General features: G+C 52.9%; 1 protein-coding gene across 1 annotated transcript; it reads left to right on the top strand.

The window, feature by feature from the left end:
* Positions 1-759: 759 nt before the first annotated feature.
* On the top strand, positions 760-14017 carry EAH_00008550 (hypothetical protein, conserved; the record flags this gene model as incomplete). Its single annotated transcript, XM_013395541.1, has 7 exons — positions 760-1009; positions 1254-3749; positions 3984-4096; positions 4556-4698; positions 5771-6092; positions 7159-13675; positions 13950-14017. 7 exons carry the CDS (start codon positions 760-762, stop codon positions 14015-14017), a joined length of 9909 nt encoding a protein of 3302 aa, XP_013250995.1.
* Between the last annotated feature and the right edge of the window lie 206 nt (positions 14018-14223).

Here is a 14223-nt window from a genome sequence, read left to right as displayed (position 1 = left end):
CTCAAGCGACAACAGACATTTTGCATAAATAATTAAAACGATTTTCCTCAGTGTTAGTAAGCATTTGGCCAACAGAAACCAACAGCAGCTCCAGAGAAAATACGCAGCGACGCCGCCCTGGATTGGGAACGGACTGCTGCTGCCTCCCGCGCGTCGCGCCGCTGCAGTTTCGCTCTTTAAATGTGTTTTTTTCTGAATTTTCATGTGTACTAACAAGCCACAAATATAATTCCTTTTAGAATTTGCAATATTTTAGCTACCCAAAACATTCCACCCCAGATCCAAGCCGTTTTCTTCTCTGGCGTTTCGGCAGTGGTTGGTTGCGAATCGCAGGCTTGTGAGGGCATCTTATTAAGGCCCTACTTTGATTCTTTTTTTGAATATTATTTGTTATTTGTTTAAATCAAAACCAACCCATCATAAAAGAGGTATTTTCACCCGCAACAGACCATCATCTGCTACGACAATAATACAGTGGCCTACTCCCCCGAGTTCCTAACACAGCAGAAGCTACAGCAGCAGCAGCAGCAACAGCAGCAGCAGCAAAGGCAGCAGCAGAAGTATAAGGAAACAAGGAATGAGAGCCGGGAGCTGTTGGACAACGCTCTCTTCTGCATGATCTTCCTCTCCGCATCCCCCGCATTAGTATAAGTCCACTGGAGCACCGTCACTGCTCCGTTTTCTTATTCTAGCTCTTGTACAGACACTCTCTCCCCTTCTATTTCTGCTGTCTGTACACTGAAAAGAGCGCACCTCGAAATGCAGAAGGGCGAAGGAGAAGCAGCAAAAAGAGACAAAGAGGGGCTCAGGCCTCCTCCTGTCTCCGCTCTAGCGGGGGGTGCAGGGTGTCCCTCTAGCCCCCCCCAGACTCTCCCCTCTTCTTCTTCTTCTTCTTCTTCTTCTTCTCCTTCTTCTTCTTCTTCTTCTCCGTTTATTCAATCAAATGGCATTCCTGCCGCCTCCTCTGTCCCTGATGAGGCTCGGAGAGAAAGTAAAAACAGACAACGCAGTAAGGCGGACGCTGTAGATTCGTTTGGGTTTCTTTCTCTCTCCTTTGTCCGTCTTTTTGTCTTCTCTTCTGTTCCCCCTGTCTGTCTAGTTTGTCTCTTTGTCTCCCGTGGCTCTTCTCTGTTTTTTTTCTGTCTCCTTTATCCCTATTCCTCTGTCTCCTATCTGCACGCTACCTTCTTCTCAACTCACAGCAGAAACAAAGAGCGCAGTGTGTCTTCATTTTTTGTATTTGTTTGCTGCAGATGCAAGTGCCTCTACTTTGTCCAAGACGCAGTCCAGGGGCCCCTCAGCTAACAGAGGCGTCTCCTTCGGGGCCCCCTTAGGGCCCCCCCAGACACAGGGGCCCCTGGGGGCCCCCCAGACGCAGGGGCCCCTGGAGGCCCCGCAGCGACAAGGGCAGCCGGAGGCCCTTCAGAAAGAGGGGACTCTGAGGGCCCCCCAGAGACGGAGGCCCCCGGGGGCCCCAAAGAGAGAAGGGCCCCTGGGGGCCCCAATCGATGCAGCAGACAGTCGGATGGTTTCAAAAAGGGCTTTAGGGGCTTCAGTTAATGGAGTGTCTCCTCCTGCTGCTGCTGCACCAGCAGATGTTCGTGGAGCTGCTGCAGCAGAGAGGGAGACACACCCGTACACCCGTGTGTCTCTGGCTACGGAGCCCCTCCAGAGAGTATACAGACAGTGCACAGGGTCTCTTGGGCGGCGGCTAGCAGCTGCGGGGCTGAAGGAGAGCGGGACCCTTAGTGCTGCAGAGAAGAGAGTGGAGAAGGGGTCCCTAGGGAGATCGCAGCAGCAGGTGTTGCAGCCGCTGCAGCACAAACTGCAGACAGCGGGGCGCCGCACACGCGCACTGCTGCTGTCGCGGCGGCAGCAGCTGCTGCTGCGGGAGCGAGCTAAGAGCCTTCGGGTGTACGTACACCGCGGGGTTGGGGAGGTTCCTAGGGCCCTAAAGGCCTCTCTCGCTTCTTTGCATGCAACGAGAAGCAACGAGAGGGAGAGGAGACATACACTCCAGTACGGGCAGAGACACAGCAGTCTCCTTGATGCACAGAAGAGACAGCAGACCGCAACGGAGACAAATCAAGAAAACAGCTTACCTCTTGTCCCTTTGAGTCCCCCTGTTGTGCGGCAGCAGCGCGGTGTTGCTGCTGCTGCAGCAACAGCTCCTGTTGCTGGTGCTGCTGCTGCCCCTGCCCCAGAAGGCTTCAGCCTCAGCAAGAGACAAACTACATGCATAGACGGGGCCCCCACACCTCTCCGTGGGATGTCTAGACAGCTGAGCTCCAGCCAAGACAGGAGACAGTGCAGGCGCAAAGACCGGCAAGTGTCTCCTCTCTTTCAGCCTCTCCTCTGCCACGCAGCAGCGAAGGAGCAGAGCCCTTCAGGAGACCCAGCGACAGCAGCAGCAGCCGAAGCAGTAGCAGCGGAAGCAGCTGCAGCAGAACCAGAAACGATACCAGCAGGAGCAGCAACAGCAGAAGCTACAGAGTCTATTTCCCCTCCTCTTGAAGGCCCCCAGGACTCTCTACCCCAAAGTGCTGCAGAGCTGGAGGCCGCCGACGGAGCTGCCTATACACCTGAACTGCAGCCGGGAGTCTCCCGCAATGAATTTCATCAAGTGCTGAAGACGTGGCAGTCCAAAGAGCTGCTGGCAGCAGCACAAAAGAAAAAATCTCAGGCAGACCCACCCCCATCACAACTCCTCAACCAAGCCCTAGCGGAAGCAGCAGCAACTCGTACCCTCGAAGGCAGCAGCAGCAGCACGCAGCAAGAAGAGACAGAGCAGCACCATGACGCGCCTGAACAAACAGACGGACAGCAGCATCAACCCAATGCAGCAGCAGCAGCACCAACAGCAGCAACCGATCATGCAGCAGCAGCAGCAACTCCGTCCACTCCACAAGCAGCAAACACGCAGCAGTCAACAGCAGCAGCTGCAGCAGAAACAGAGGTGGAAACAGCTGCAGCAGCTGATCCTGCAGCATCAAGAGCAGCAGAGGCCCCCGCAGCAGCAGCAACAGCAGAGCCAGCAGCAGATGGGAGTGCCGCAGGGCATTGCGTGGCTGGTGCAGCTGAGGGGCCCCATCTCAGTCAGACAGAGACAGAAGAGGAGACAGGAGACAGTGCAGAGGTAGAAGAAGGAGACAGCAGAGAAGAGACAAAACAGGGAAGGGGACAGACAGAGGCTCTCGCGCTGCTGCAGCAAGCAGCAGCAACGAAAGACAACAGCAACCTGTCTCCAGAAGAAAACGCAGCAGCAAAGGAGACAGCTGCAACAGACCCAAGCTTAGGCCTCCACGAGAAAGAGGAGATCACTGCATGCGCGGAGGAGCAGCAAGAAAAGAGACAGCAGACAACCTCAACAAGATGCACAGCGCAGCTTTACCGAGAGCCAGGCAAAGCAAGCTGCCTATACACCCTAATCGATGCCCTCCCCACTAAGTGGGAGGCCTTTACTTTGTTTTTAGGGGCTTTATTCACTTATGTTTTAGTCTTCTTGTGCACAAGAGGAGTGCCGCACGCACTGCTGCTGCTGTTTTGCTGCTTCTTCGGTCTCCGTATCCGCTTCGGGGGCAGCAGCAGCAGCAGCGGGGGCAGCTACACAGCCTTGTGGCTGCTGCTGCTGCAGTTGCTTGTCCTCGTGAGCCTCTGCTGCGTGAGCATCGCCAAACAAGCAGCAAACGAGCAGCAGCTGCTGCTGCAGCTAGAAGAAAGCCGACTCTATACAGCAGACATACGCATCAGTAAGGCGCCCCTTAGCAGCAGCAGCGGCAACAGTACCAGCAGCAGCAACAGCGGCAGATTGATTGCTGGGTAGCAACGTACGTAAAGGTTTTTATTAAAAGTATTAACACTGTCTGTCCCGCATGCACTGTATAGACACACCGAAATAAGGCGTATAGGAGCAGCTCTTCTTGTGTATTATATGTTGCTGCTTGCTGCTGCTGCTGCTGCGTGTGTGTGTGTGTTGTGTGCAGCGGCGATGCTGTTGTTTGTGTCTTTGTTGTTTTTGCTGTTCCTGGTTGGCTTTATTGCATTGGGGTATTTGCGTTTCCCTAGTTTCTACAGTTTTGTCTTCCAGCGCATTGAGGTTTGTCTTTTATGCTGCGCGGAGATCCGGAGCTTTAACTCAGGGGTTCAGTTTGCTGCTGCTGCATGCATGCTCTGTCTCTGCTGCAGCAGCAGCAGAGCAGTGCTGTTGCTGCTGCTAACGCTGCTGGGGGTGGGGGGCCGTCTGCTAGCTTTAGGTCTTTTGACTCCACGGAAGCAGCAAACTTGCAGCGATAATATACAAGAGACAATTACAAAAGACAGCATTCAAACATCAAAGAAACAACGCATGCATTTCTTTGCAGGAGCCGCTTTGCAGCTGGTGGCTCTTGTGGGTATTTTTGCTATTATCTTCTCCATGCCGAAAATCAAAGGGGTAGATGGAGAGGAGCGGCAGCAGCAGCAGCAGCAGCGAACAAAGAATGCGGTGTTGGGGGTTTGTTTTCTGGCTTCTTTGCTGGATCTTCTGCTTCTATGCGCACAAATTGCTGCATTTCAGCTCAAAGACAAATTCACTGACAGACGCCTCAAAGCAGCAATCTCTCTTGCAGGTGGTTATCTAGGAGATGGCTCCAGTATTCTGTGTCTCGTGGGGCGCCCACATATCAATTATGATATAGAGACAGCCCAATGGACAAGCACGTGAGTCTTTACCTCCATCTCTGCATCATAACATATATGTGTATCTGTACATGCAGCTTTTTTTTGTGTTTCTTCCGTGTTTTGTTGTACGCATGCTGTCTCGATCTCTCCGCAATAAACTATTAAACGCGGGTTTTATCTCTTCGTTTATCTTGAATAATAATGCCTATAAATGCTGAAGGTTTATTTGAGGGTTATTTCAATAAAAGAAGAAGATGTGGTATATGCAGCTGTTTCCCTTGTTGCATAGTAGGTGTGCGCGTGTGCAAATATATTTCTTTTTCTTTAGTTTACCTTTATAGGGGTGAATTGCATTGTTTTTCCTCTTATTTATTGGTTTAAATGCATTTTTGGAGTATTTTTTTTGTGTTTTTCACCCAATTTTTTCAAAGATCTGCGCAGCGAGCCCGAACGACAGGCGGCAGAGCCGATGAGGTCACGGGGCCGCTGTTGCTGCTGCTGCTGTTGCTGCGCTGCTGCTGCTAAATGTTGTATTATTTGTATTTATATCTTCAATTGTTTACTGAATTTAATTTAGTGTAAATATTCAACAATTTTTATACAGAAGTGCCGCTGAGGAGGATCTGCTGGTGGGTGTTGCTGCTACTGATGTAGCTGCAGTAGGGCCTATGCCTCTTTGCAGAGAATAGACGGTTTGTGCTCGTATTTGTGCTGGTTTATTTGCATTTTTCATTTTAATTACATATTCTAATCTAATATGGTTTATTTTTGCCTTTAATTCGCCCTAATATAACCCCCTTAAGACCAGGAGAACCGCTCGCCTCGTAGATGGCTTAGTCAGTCAGGTGACCCTAACAGCTCTATCTTCGTCTTCTTACTGTTTATGTGTACATACACCCCAAATTATTTTGTATATTTCTTCTTCTCTATGTTTTATAGAGAAGGAGAAAGTTGCGGATGGGCCTTCTCGCCCTGTTCTTGTCTCTTGGTCTGCTTGCTACATCTCTGTTTTATCGTTTATATGCTCCTGCCGCTGCTGCAGCAACAACTGCTGCTGCTGCTGCTGCTGCAATAACAATTGATGCTGCTGTTGTTGTTGCTGCTGCTGCAGGTACTCTTACTCCCTCGCTGTGCAGCAACGTGCATCTTCGGTCTTCTGGCAGCTGCAGCTCTGTTCACTGAAGACGCCTCTACCTAAGGCCTTCCGCGAGCAGCAGCAGCAGCAGCAGTTGCTGCAGCAACAACAACAGCAGCCGAAGTTGCATCAGCAGCAGCCCCATCTACTTGCATCTCTCTCCCTAGCTCCCATTGGTGTCTCTTCCTCTCCCGCAGCTGCAGCCCTACCAGCAGCACCCCCCTCACCTCCTACTGCTGCTGCTTCTACTGCTGCTGCTGCTGCTGCTGATAAAAGGCGCTTCGGCGAGGCTTCAGCAGTCTTACTTTCTCTTCAATCTAAAGCATTTGCTCGAGAGGCAGGAAGGGCCTTAGAAACCGCCGGGCTTCAGCGGCTGCAGACTTTGGCACGTGACCCGTAAATCACAACAAAAGAACCGTCTTCTTCTTTATTATCTTTTTATTATTTTTATTTTCTAATTCTTTTTATTATTATCTTTTTTTTCTAATTCTTCTTATTATATTTTTATTATTATCTTTTATTATTATCCCTTTATTATTAGTTTTTCATCTATTCTTGTTGTCTTTTTCGTTGCTATTCTCTTCTTTTTTTATTATCTTTTTATTATTATTATTCTTTTTATTTCCTTTTTTATTTTCTTTCTATCTTTTTATTATCTTTTTATTCTTTTTATTGTTATTACTATTTTTACTGTTATCTTTTTATTGCTGTTATTATTCTTTTATTTTTGCTATCCTTTTTATTGTTACTCTCTTTTTCTTGCTATTCTTTTCGTTGTTATTATTCTTTTTTATTTTTTACTGTTATTTTTATTATTTTTAAAAATTTTTCACTGTTGTTGCCTTCGCTTTCTTCTTTTTGTTTATAACACTTTAACGCAACTCTCTCTTCTTCTCTCTGTGTCTTTATTTTGTTTCTTTCTTTGTCTCGTCTCTTTTTGCTTGTGTTCATTTATTCTCATATTATTATTTCTATTATTATCTTTCTTGGGGATTGATGTTTATTCTTTTTCTTCTTTCTAGTTGTTTATCTTTTTTATTTTATGTATATTCTTCGTCTGTTCTCCTTCTATTGTTTTCTTTTTACCCTTTTCCCTATTTATTTTTATTCTTTTTCTTTATCTTCTCTTGCATGCGTTGCTTGCTGTTCTTTATTATATATTTTTTTAGTTTATGCTTCCCGTTCTTTCTTAATTTTTCTTGTTGCATTTCTGTTATTTGCTTCTTTCGATTTGCACTCTTTTAGCCTGTCTTCTTTTTTCTTTTTATTCTTTGAAATGCGTCTTTGTACGCCACGGGCCTTCTCACCATCATCTCCTCTAGGGTTTAGGGTTTAGGGTTTAGGGTTTTGGGGTGTATGCGCAGGTGCTGGCTACGCTAAGATCGACAGATGCCGCCACTGCTCAGCCTCCGCCCGTCGTTGTGCTGCAGCAGCAAAACGAACTCCGAGCTGCTGCATGCAGCGGTGTAAGGCGCAGCAGCAGTAGCAGCAGCAGCAGCAGCTCGTCATCCTCAGTCTCTTTAATCGCCAGCATCTCTCCACCTGTTAACAAGGGGGAAGCAGCAGCAAGCAGCAGCCCACAAGCAGCAGCAGCAGCAGCAAACGCAGCAGCAACAAGGCAGTCGCTTGTGATGCAAAAGCAGACGTCATTTGGGGGCAACAGCCTCCAAGCCGCTGGGGCCTCAGCAGCAAACCCTCTGCAGCAGCAGCAGAGCAGCAGCAACCGCAGCAACAGCCACCCCAGCAGCAAACGCAGCAGCAGCAGACGCAACACCAAGCGCAGCAGCAGCAACCGCAGCAACTGCACAGTCAAAGCCGCTCAGCGTCGCCGCCGCAGCAGCAAAGGAGTAGCAGCAGCAATACCAGCAGCCGACAGCAATTTGCAGCAAACAGAGCTGATGGTAGAAGAGCAGAAGCGTGAGGCTGCTGTTTCCGCTGCGCTGCAGCGGCGCGAAGCCCCTGAAGCAGCAGCAGCTGCAGCAGCAGCAGCAGCAGCAGCAGCAGCTCCAAAAGTGTCCACGAATCCCTTCGATGAAGAGGTGGAGGACGCCACCTTTTCTCCTCTTCCTGCTGCATTGCAGGACACTGAAGCAGCAGCAGCAGCAACAACAACAGCTGCAGCAGATGCAGCTGCTGCGGAGTCAGAAGCGGCGCTGCTTCGCTCTCTGTGCGACCTGCTGGATCGGCTGCAGCGGGAGCAGCCGCTGCTGCTGGCAGCAGAAGCACCATTGTTAAGCAAGCGACTGCAGCAGGAACCGAACGAGCAAGTGCTGCGAGGGCTGCTGCAGCAGAAGCAACTAAGTAGAAGCAAAGAGGAGCTGCTGTCGCTACACCGCAGATGCGCAGAAGCAGCCGATGACTCCTCTCCCAGATCAATGTTTGCTGCTTCCCTCAGCTTTTTAAGGGGAGCAGAAAAACAGCAGCAGCAACAGCAGCAGCAGCAGCAGCAGCAGCAAGAGCAGCAGTCGCAAGGCGTCCAACTGCCGCAGCAAAAAGACGAACAGCAGCAGCAAGACAAACAGTCAGTAGAAAACGAATGGCAGGCTCACCCTCAGAACGAGCAGCAGCAACCGCTGCAGCAGCAACCGCCACAGCAGCAGCTGCAGCAGCAGCAGCTGCAACAGCAGGAAGAGCAGCAGAAACAGCAACTGCAACAGGAAGAGCAGCAGCAAAATCAACTGAAGGAAGAGCAGCTGCAGCAGGAAGAGCAGAAACAGCTGCAGCAGAAGCATGAGCAAGAACAGCTGCAAATCCAGAAGGAAGAGCAGCAGAAGCAGCAAGCGGAAGAGCAGCATAAGCTGCAGCAAGAAGAGCAGCAGCAGCCGCAGCAGGAAGAGCCACAGGAACTGCAAAAGGAAGAGCGGCAGCAACTGCAGCAGGAGGAGGAGCAGCAACTGCAGCAGGAAGAGCAGCAGCAGTTGCAGGAGGAAGGGCAGCAGGAGTTGCAGCATGAAGAGCAGCAGAAACTGCAGCAAGAAGAGCAGCAGCAACTGCAGCAGGAGGAGCGGCAGCAATTGCAGCAAGAAGAGCAGCAGCAGGAGGAGCAGCATCAATTGAAGCAGGAAGAGCAGCAGGAATTGAAACAGGAAGAGCAGCAGCAAAGGCAACGAGAAGAGCAGCAGGAAGAGCAGCAACTGCAGCACGAAGAGCAGCAGCAATTGCAGCACGAAGTGCAGCAGCAATTGCAGCACGAAGAGCAGCAGCAACTGCAGAAGGAAGAACAGCAAGAGGATGAGGGAAAGCAGATGCAACAGGAAGAGCAGCAGCAGCAAGCGCAGCAGCAGCTGCAGCAAAATGAGCTGGAAGTGCAGCAGCAGCAGCATGTGCAGCAGTCCGATCAGGAAGAGAAGCCACAGCAGCAGCAGCAGCAACAGCAGCAAAATGAGCTGGAAGTGCAGCAGCAAGAAGAGGCCACCGAAAAAACACCAGCAGCAGCAGTTGCTCCGGCTGTTGCTGCCTCTGATGATGATGCAGTCGGACCTTACAGCTCTTCTGACCCAGCAGCAGCAGCAGCAGCAACAGCAGCAGTTCTCTCTCCTAAGAGGACCAACCCTAGGGAAGATTGCGTTGCTTATTTAGACGCAACAGACGGCTCAGACGCTGCAACAGCAACAGCAGCAGCAGCAGCAGGTGCGAAGGAGTCGAAGCCTGAAGCAGCAGCAGCACCTGCTGCTGCTGCTGCTACATCTGCTGCAGCATGTTCACAGATTGCTGAGGCTGCTGCGACGGAGTTGAGGAACTCCTTGTTTGGCTTGCGGGAGGAGGGCCCCCAGTCCCCCAAATCTGCTGCTGCTGCTGCTGCTGCTGCTGCTGCATGCGCATCCCCGCCGCCTCTGCTGCAAGACTCGTTAGAGCAGTTGACGTCTTTAAACAGCAGAGGGTCTCTCGGGGGGCCCCTGGGGGCCCCCCTAATTGCAGAAGATGAGGCTGAAGAGATACAAGAGCGGCTGCTGCAGGAAGTTGCGCAGCAGCAGCGGTCTGCTGCTGCGTGGGTTCGCAGCAGCAGCAGCAGCAGCAGCATGCTGCTGTTCCCTAACGTGGGGAGCGACAGGCTGCTGCCAGACGTGGGGAAGAGAGCTGATGCAGCAGCAACAGAAGATGCAGCAGCAGCAGAAGTTGATGCGCTATCTGAAGGAGAAGCAGAAGCTGTCTTTACAACTTTTCTAACGCGGAGACAGAAGAGACAGAGACACCCCAATAGAAGTGCTTCTGTATCACCTCCATCACCCCCTCTTGTCTTCGACTTCCTTTCTCACTCCCTTCCTGCTGCTGCTTCCCAGCAGCAGCAGCAGCAGCAGCAGCAGCAGCAGCAGCAGCAGCAGCAGCAGCAGCAGCAACGTGTCACACTGGAGGGAGTGCTGCCTCCTTTGGCGCTGTCTCCTTATGATTCATCAGACCCCAGATACACCTCAGGGGGCCCCACATCCTCTGGGGGCCCCCCCTCTACTGGGGGCCCCTCTGCACAGTCTACACGCGCGTCTGCTGGCAGCAGCCTAGCGGGGCTTCTTGCTGCAGGCGAGGGGCCCCCTATGGGGGCCCCCCTCTCCCACAGCCCCACACAGCAGCAGCAGCAGCTGCAGCTGCAGCAGCTGTTGCTGCTGCGACGCCGCGGTGGCGTTTCCCAGTACAACAATGACACCGAAGCTCTCCCTGCTAGTGCAGCAAGAACCGCTTCAGCAGTCTCAGCAGCAACAGGAGCAACAACAGCAGCAGCAGCAGCAGCAAGGAGCGAGGGAGGCAGCTGGAGGCGGGGGGCCCAGAGGGATTTCTGTGGCAGCTCAGACTTTAGCGTTTCTCCTGCAAGCATCGGCCTTGTTAGTGATTCAGCAAATCAGCAGCTGCCTTTCTACTCTCTTAGAGGGACACAGCGCTCCCCTGAAGCAGCAGCAGCAGGAGCAGCACCAGCAGCACCTGCTGCTGCTGCAGTAGAAGCGGTGCCCTTCCTTAGAGAGACACGCAGCAGGGGCCCGCAGGGTGCTGCGGGGGGCCCCCCAACTTCAGCCGCTAGCAGGGAGCTCCGCATGCAGAGAGAGGGAAGCAGCAAAGTCTTCAGCGGCAGCAGCAGCAGCAGCAGCAGCAGCAGCAGCAGCAGCACACTGCAACAGGAGACAAGCAGCAGACGCCGCCCTGCGGAGTTTGTCTCGACTTCGTCTCACTATGCCTTCACCCCCGCTCCCCAGAGCAGCTTCTCTTACGCTCAGCAGCAGCAGCTGCAGCAGCAGCTGCAACAGCAGCACCAGCTGCAACAGCAGCAACAGCTGCAGCTGCTGCAGCAGCAGGGGCTACGAACTCCCCGTCAATCATTGCCGGCCTCGGCTCCCCCAACAACAACCGCAGCAGCTGCAGCAGCAGCAGCAGCAGCAGCAGCAGCAGCAGAGAGCAGCAGACGGAGGCCCTCGCGCCGCGATCAGGAAACGCAGGCTCTCGTTGGGGGTTGGGGTATATCCGCTTCAAGAAAAGAAAAAATGCGAGAGAGACAACTAAGAGAAAGATTTGATAGATTAACAACCCTAGAAAAGCAGCAGCAGCAGCAGCAGCAGCAGCAGCAGCGGATGCTGCAGCAGCAGATGCTACAGCAGCAGATGCTGAAGCAGCAGCAATCTCAAGACTTGGAAGCGATAAATGAAGCAAAAGAAAATTTCAGGAGTCCCCGCAACCGAACTAACAGCAGAAACAAAAGCTCACACAGCAACCGACAGCAGCAGCAAAACCAGCAGCAACAGCAGCAGCAGCAGCAGCAGCAGCAGCAGAGGTTGCCTGTGGGAGTAAATGTGGGTGAACGCCTCAGTGGCGCTGCACGGACACCGCGGGGAGCCTCGCAGCAGCTGCAGCAGCAGCAGCGGCTGCCTTCTGACTTGCACAACGCCAGGGCAGCCAGCAGCAGCACAAGCTTCGAGGGCTTCCAGCAGCAACAGCAGCTGCTGCAGCAACAAGTGCTCCAGCAAGAGATGCGGCAGAAGCAAATGGAAGAGGATTTGCAGCAAGAACAACTGAAGCAACAGCAGGAGGAAGAACTGCAGCAGCAGCTGCTGCAGCAGGAGGAGGAGCAGCTACTGCAGCAGCAGCAGCAGCTCATGCAGCAGCAGCAGCAGCTGCTGCAGCAGCAACAGCAAATGAAAATAGACGAAGAACGGCGAGCTGAGGAGGAGCTGCAGCGGCTGATTGATGAACATTGGGAAGGTGCCCGGAGGCAGCAGCAGCGGCAGCAGCAGCTGGCGTTGCTGCAGCAGCAACAGCAGTCCTTTCTCTCGGAGTACCGCCGAGAGAGAGAAAAGAAACGCTTAAGCAGCAGCAGCAACAGCAGCAGCAGCAGCAGCCAGAAGCTGCAGGCCGTACCGGTCCCTGCCTTCCCCCAGCAGCCGAGATCATCATCAGCAGCAACAGAAGCAGCAGCAGCAACAGCAGCAGCAGCCCAGCCTAGCAGGCATCTGCTGGGTCGCGTACACACCAGCGAAAACACTCCCCGCGAGGGTGCACCAGACTCAGCAGAAGCAGCAGCAACTGCTGCTGCTGCTGCTGCTGCTGAGAGGCGCAGCAGACGCAGGAAGACCCCGAGCATATTCAATGTTGCTGCTGATGCCGATGCAGCAGATCAGGACTACAGCTCCTTCCATGCAGCAGAGGTAGGCGTTGCTGCTGCTGCTGCTGCAGCTGCAGCAGCAGATGAAGAAGCAGACAGCTGCGGAGATGTGTTTGGATTTGGGGGTATTAACTCGGGGCTGGCAGCTGCATGCAGCAACAAAAGAAGAGAAACTGCACAAGAAATAAAAACAAGAAAAGAGAGAAAACAGACAAATATCTGCGGAGAAGCTGCCTATACACCCAGAGACCCAATCATACAGCAGCAGCAGCAGCAGCAGCAGCAGCAACAACAACCGCACGGGCTGCCTTTTCTTCCAGTGTCAGCATCACATCCAGCAGCAGCAGCAGCAGCAGCAGCGAAGCAGGAAAGAACAGCAGACGTGGGGGTGGCTACAGATATATCAGTTGAAACTCCTCTTCAAGACATCTTTGGCTTAGAAGAAGAAAAAGAAGAAGAAGAAAGACTAGAAGATAGCAGCAGCGATGACGAAGTACTTCAATACAGCAACCGGCAGCAGCAGCAGCAGCAGCAACGGCGGCGAGGGAAGAATGCAGCAGCAGCAGATGCTGCTGCTATGAGCGATGACGCTGCAGTGTTTGCATTGCCTGTGGAGGTGCAGCAAGAACAGCAGCAATGGGAAGATGAAGCCCTAGCAGCAGCAGAAGGACGACAGCAGATTGCTGCAGCAGCCGCTGCTGCCTCTGCTGCTGCTGCTGCTGCTCGCGCAGCAGCAGCAGCAGCCACAGCATCAACAGCAGCAGCAACCCCCAGAAACCGCCCACCCCAAGAAGATGAGAATTTAGGTGAGGAGACACCCGAGGGCCTTGCGCGTCTGCAGCAGCAGCAGCTGCAGCAACAACAGCAGTTGCGGCAGCAGCAGCTGCAGCAGCTGCTGCAGCAAGAAGACCAGGCCCCTCCTGAACGCGTCCCTTTGACTCCAAGGCAGGGCAGCAGCAGCAACGTCGCCAGCTGCAGCAGCGTCAGCTGCAGCAGAGGTCGCAGCAGCAGCAGCAGCGAGAAGACTAGGAAGCCGCAGCAGCAACAGCAGCAGCAGCAGCACAGTGCTGCAGAGGGAATATCAAGACAAAGGGATGCTTCACTGCAACAAAGAGACGAGAGACGAAACAAAAAAATGATCACAGGGGCAGCCAACAGGGCCCCCTCCTACTTGACAGCCCGGAACAATAGTCTCCTGCAGCAGCAGCAGCAGCAGCAGGATGAGGACTGGGAGGCTATAGAAGCAGCAGCAGCAGCAGCAGCAGCAGATTCGACTGAATGCTGGAAAGGCGAAGCAATTGGTGCAGAGAGGAGGAGGCCGAGAGGAGACAGAAGAAGCAGCAGCAGCAAAACTAATCAAGGAAATTATCTCCCTTTCCTGTCTCCTGCAGCAGCAGCAGCAGCAGCTGCTGCTGCTGCTGCTGCCGACAAAACCCCACAAAGCGAAAGGCCACGAAGAGAGCGAAGGTCTAGCGAGCCAAGCTGGGGATACCCCTACTACTCTCCTGCAGCAGCAGCAGCAGCAGCAGCAGCAGCTGCTGCTGCTGCTGCTGCTGCTGAACGCGGTGAAGACAGCTGGGAAGAGAGGGCCCCCAGCCGCCTCCGCAGCAGCAGCAGAAGAGACAGAGGGACCCCCCGGCTGAGTTTCTCTGGGGCGCCTGCAGCAGCAAAAGCTTTAGCAAGGAAAATGACGGGGAAGCTAAAGCCCCTCTTCTCATCAGATTTAACAAAAGAAGCAAATGAACTGCAACGAAATACTTTAAGACAGCCCTCAATACACCAAGACATCCATGCTGCTGCACCTGCTACTGCGCACTATCGCAAGTACAACCCTGCTCCAGAAGCTGCT

This window comes from Eimeria acervulina, genomic scaffold (genome assembly GCF_000499425.1).
Source record: "Eimeria acervulina Houghton genomic scaffold, Eah_scaff41, whole genome shotgun sequence".
In the NCBI taxonomy this organism is placed as follows: Eukaryota; Apicomplexa; class Conoidasida; order Eucoccidiorida; family Eimeriidae; genus Eimeria; species Eimeria acervulina.
The sequence above is the reverse complement of the archived record's forward strand: the minus strand, read 5'-3'. Positions and strand labels throughout refer to the sequence as shown.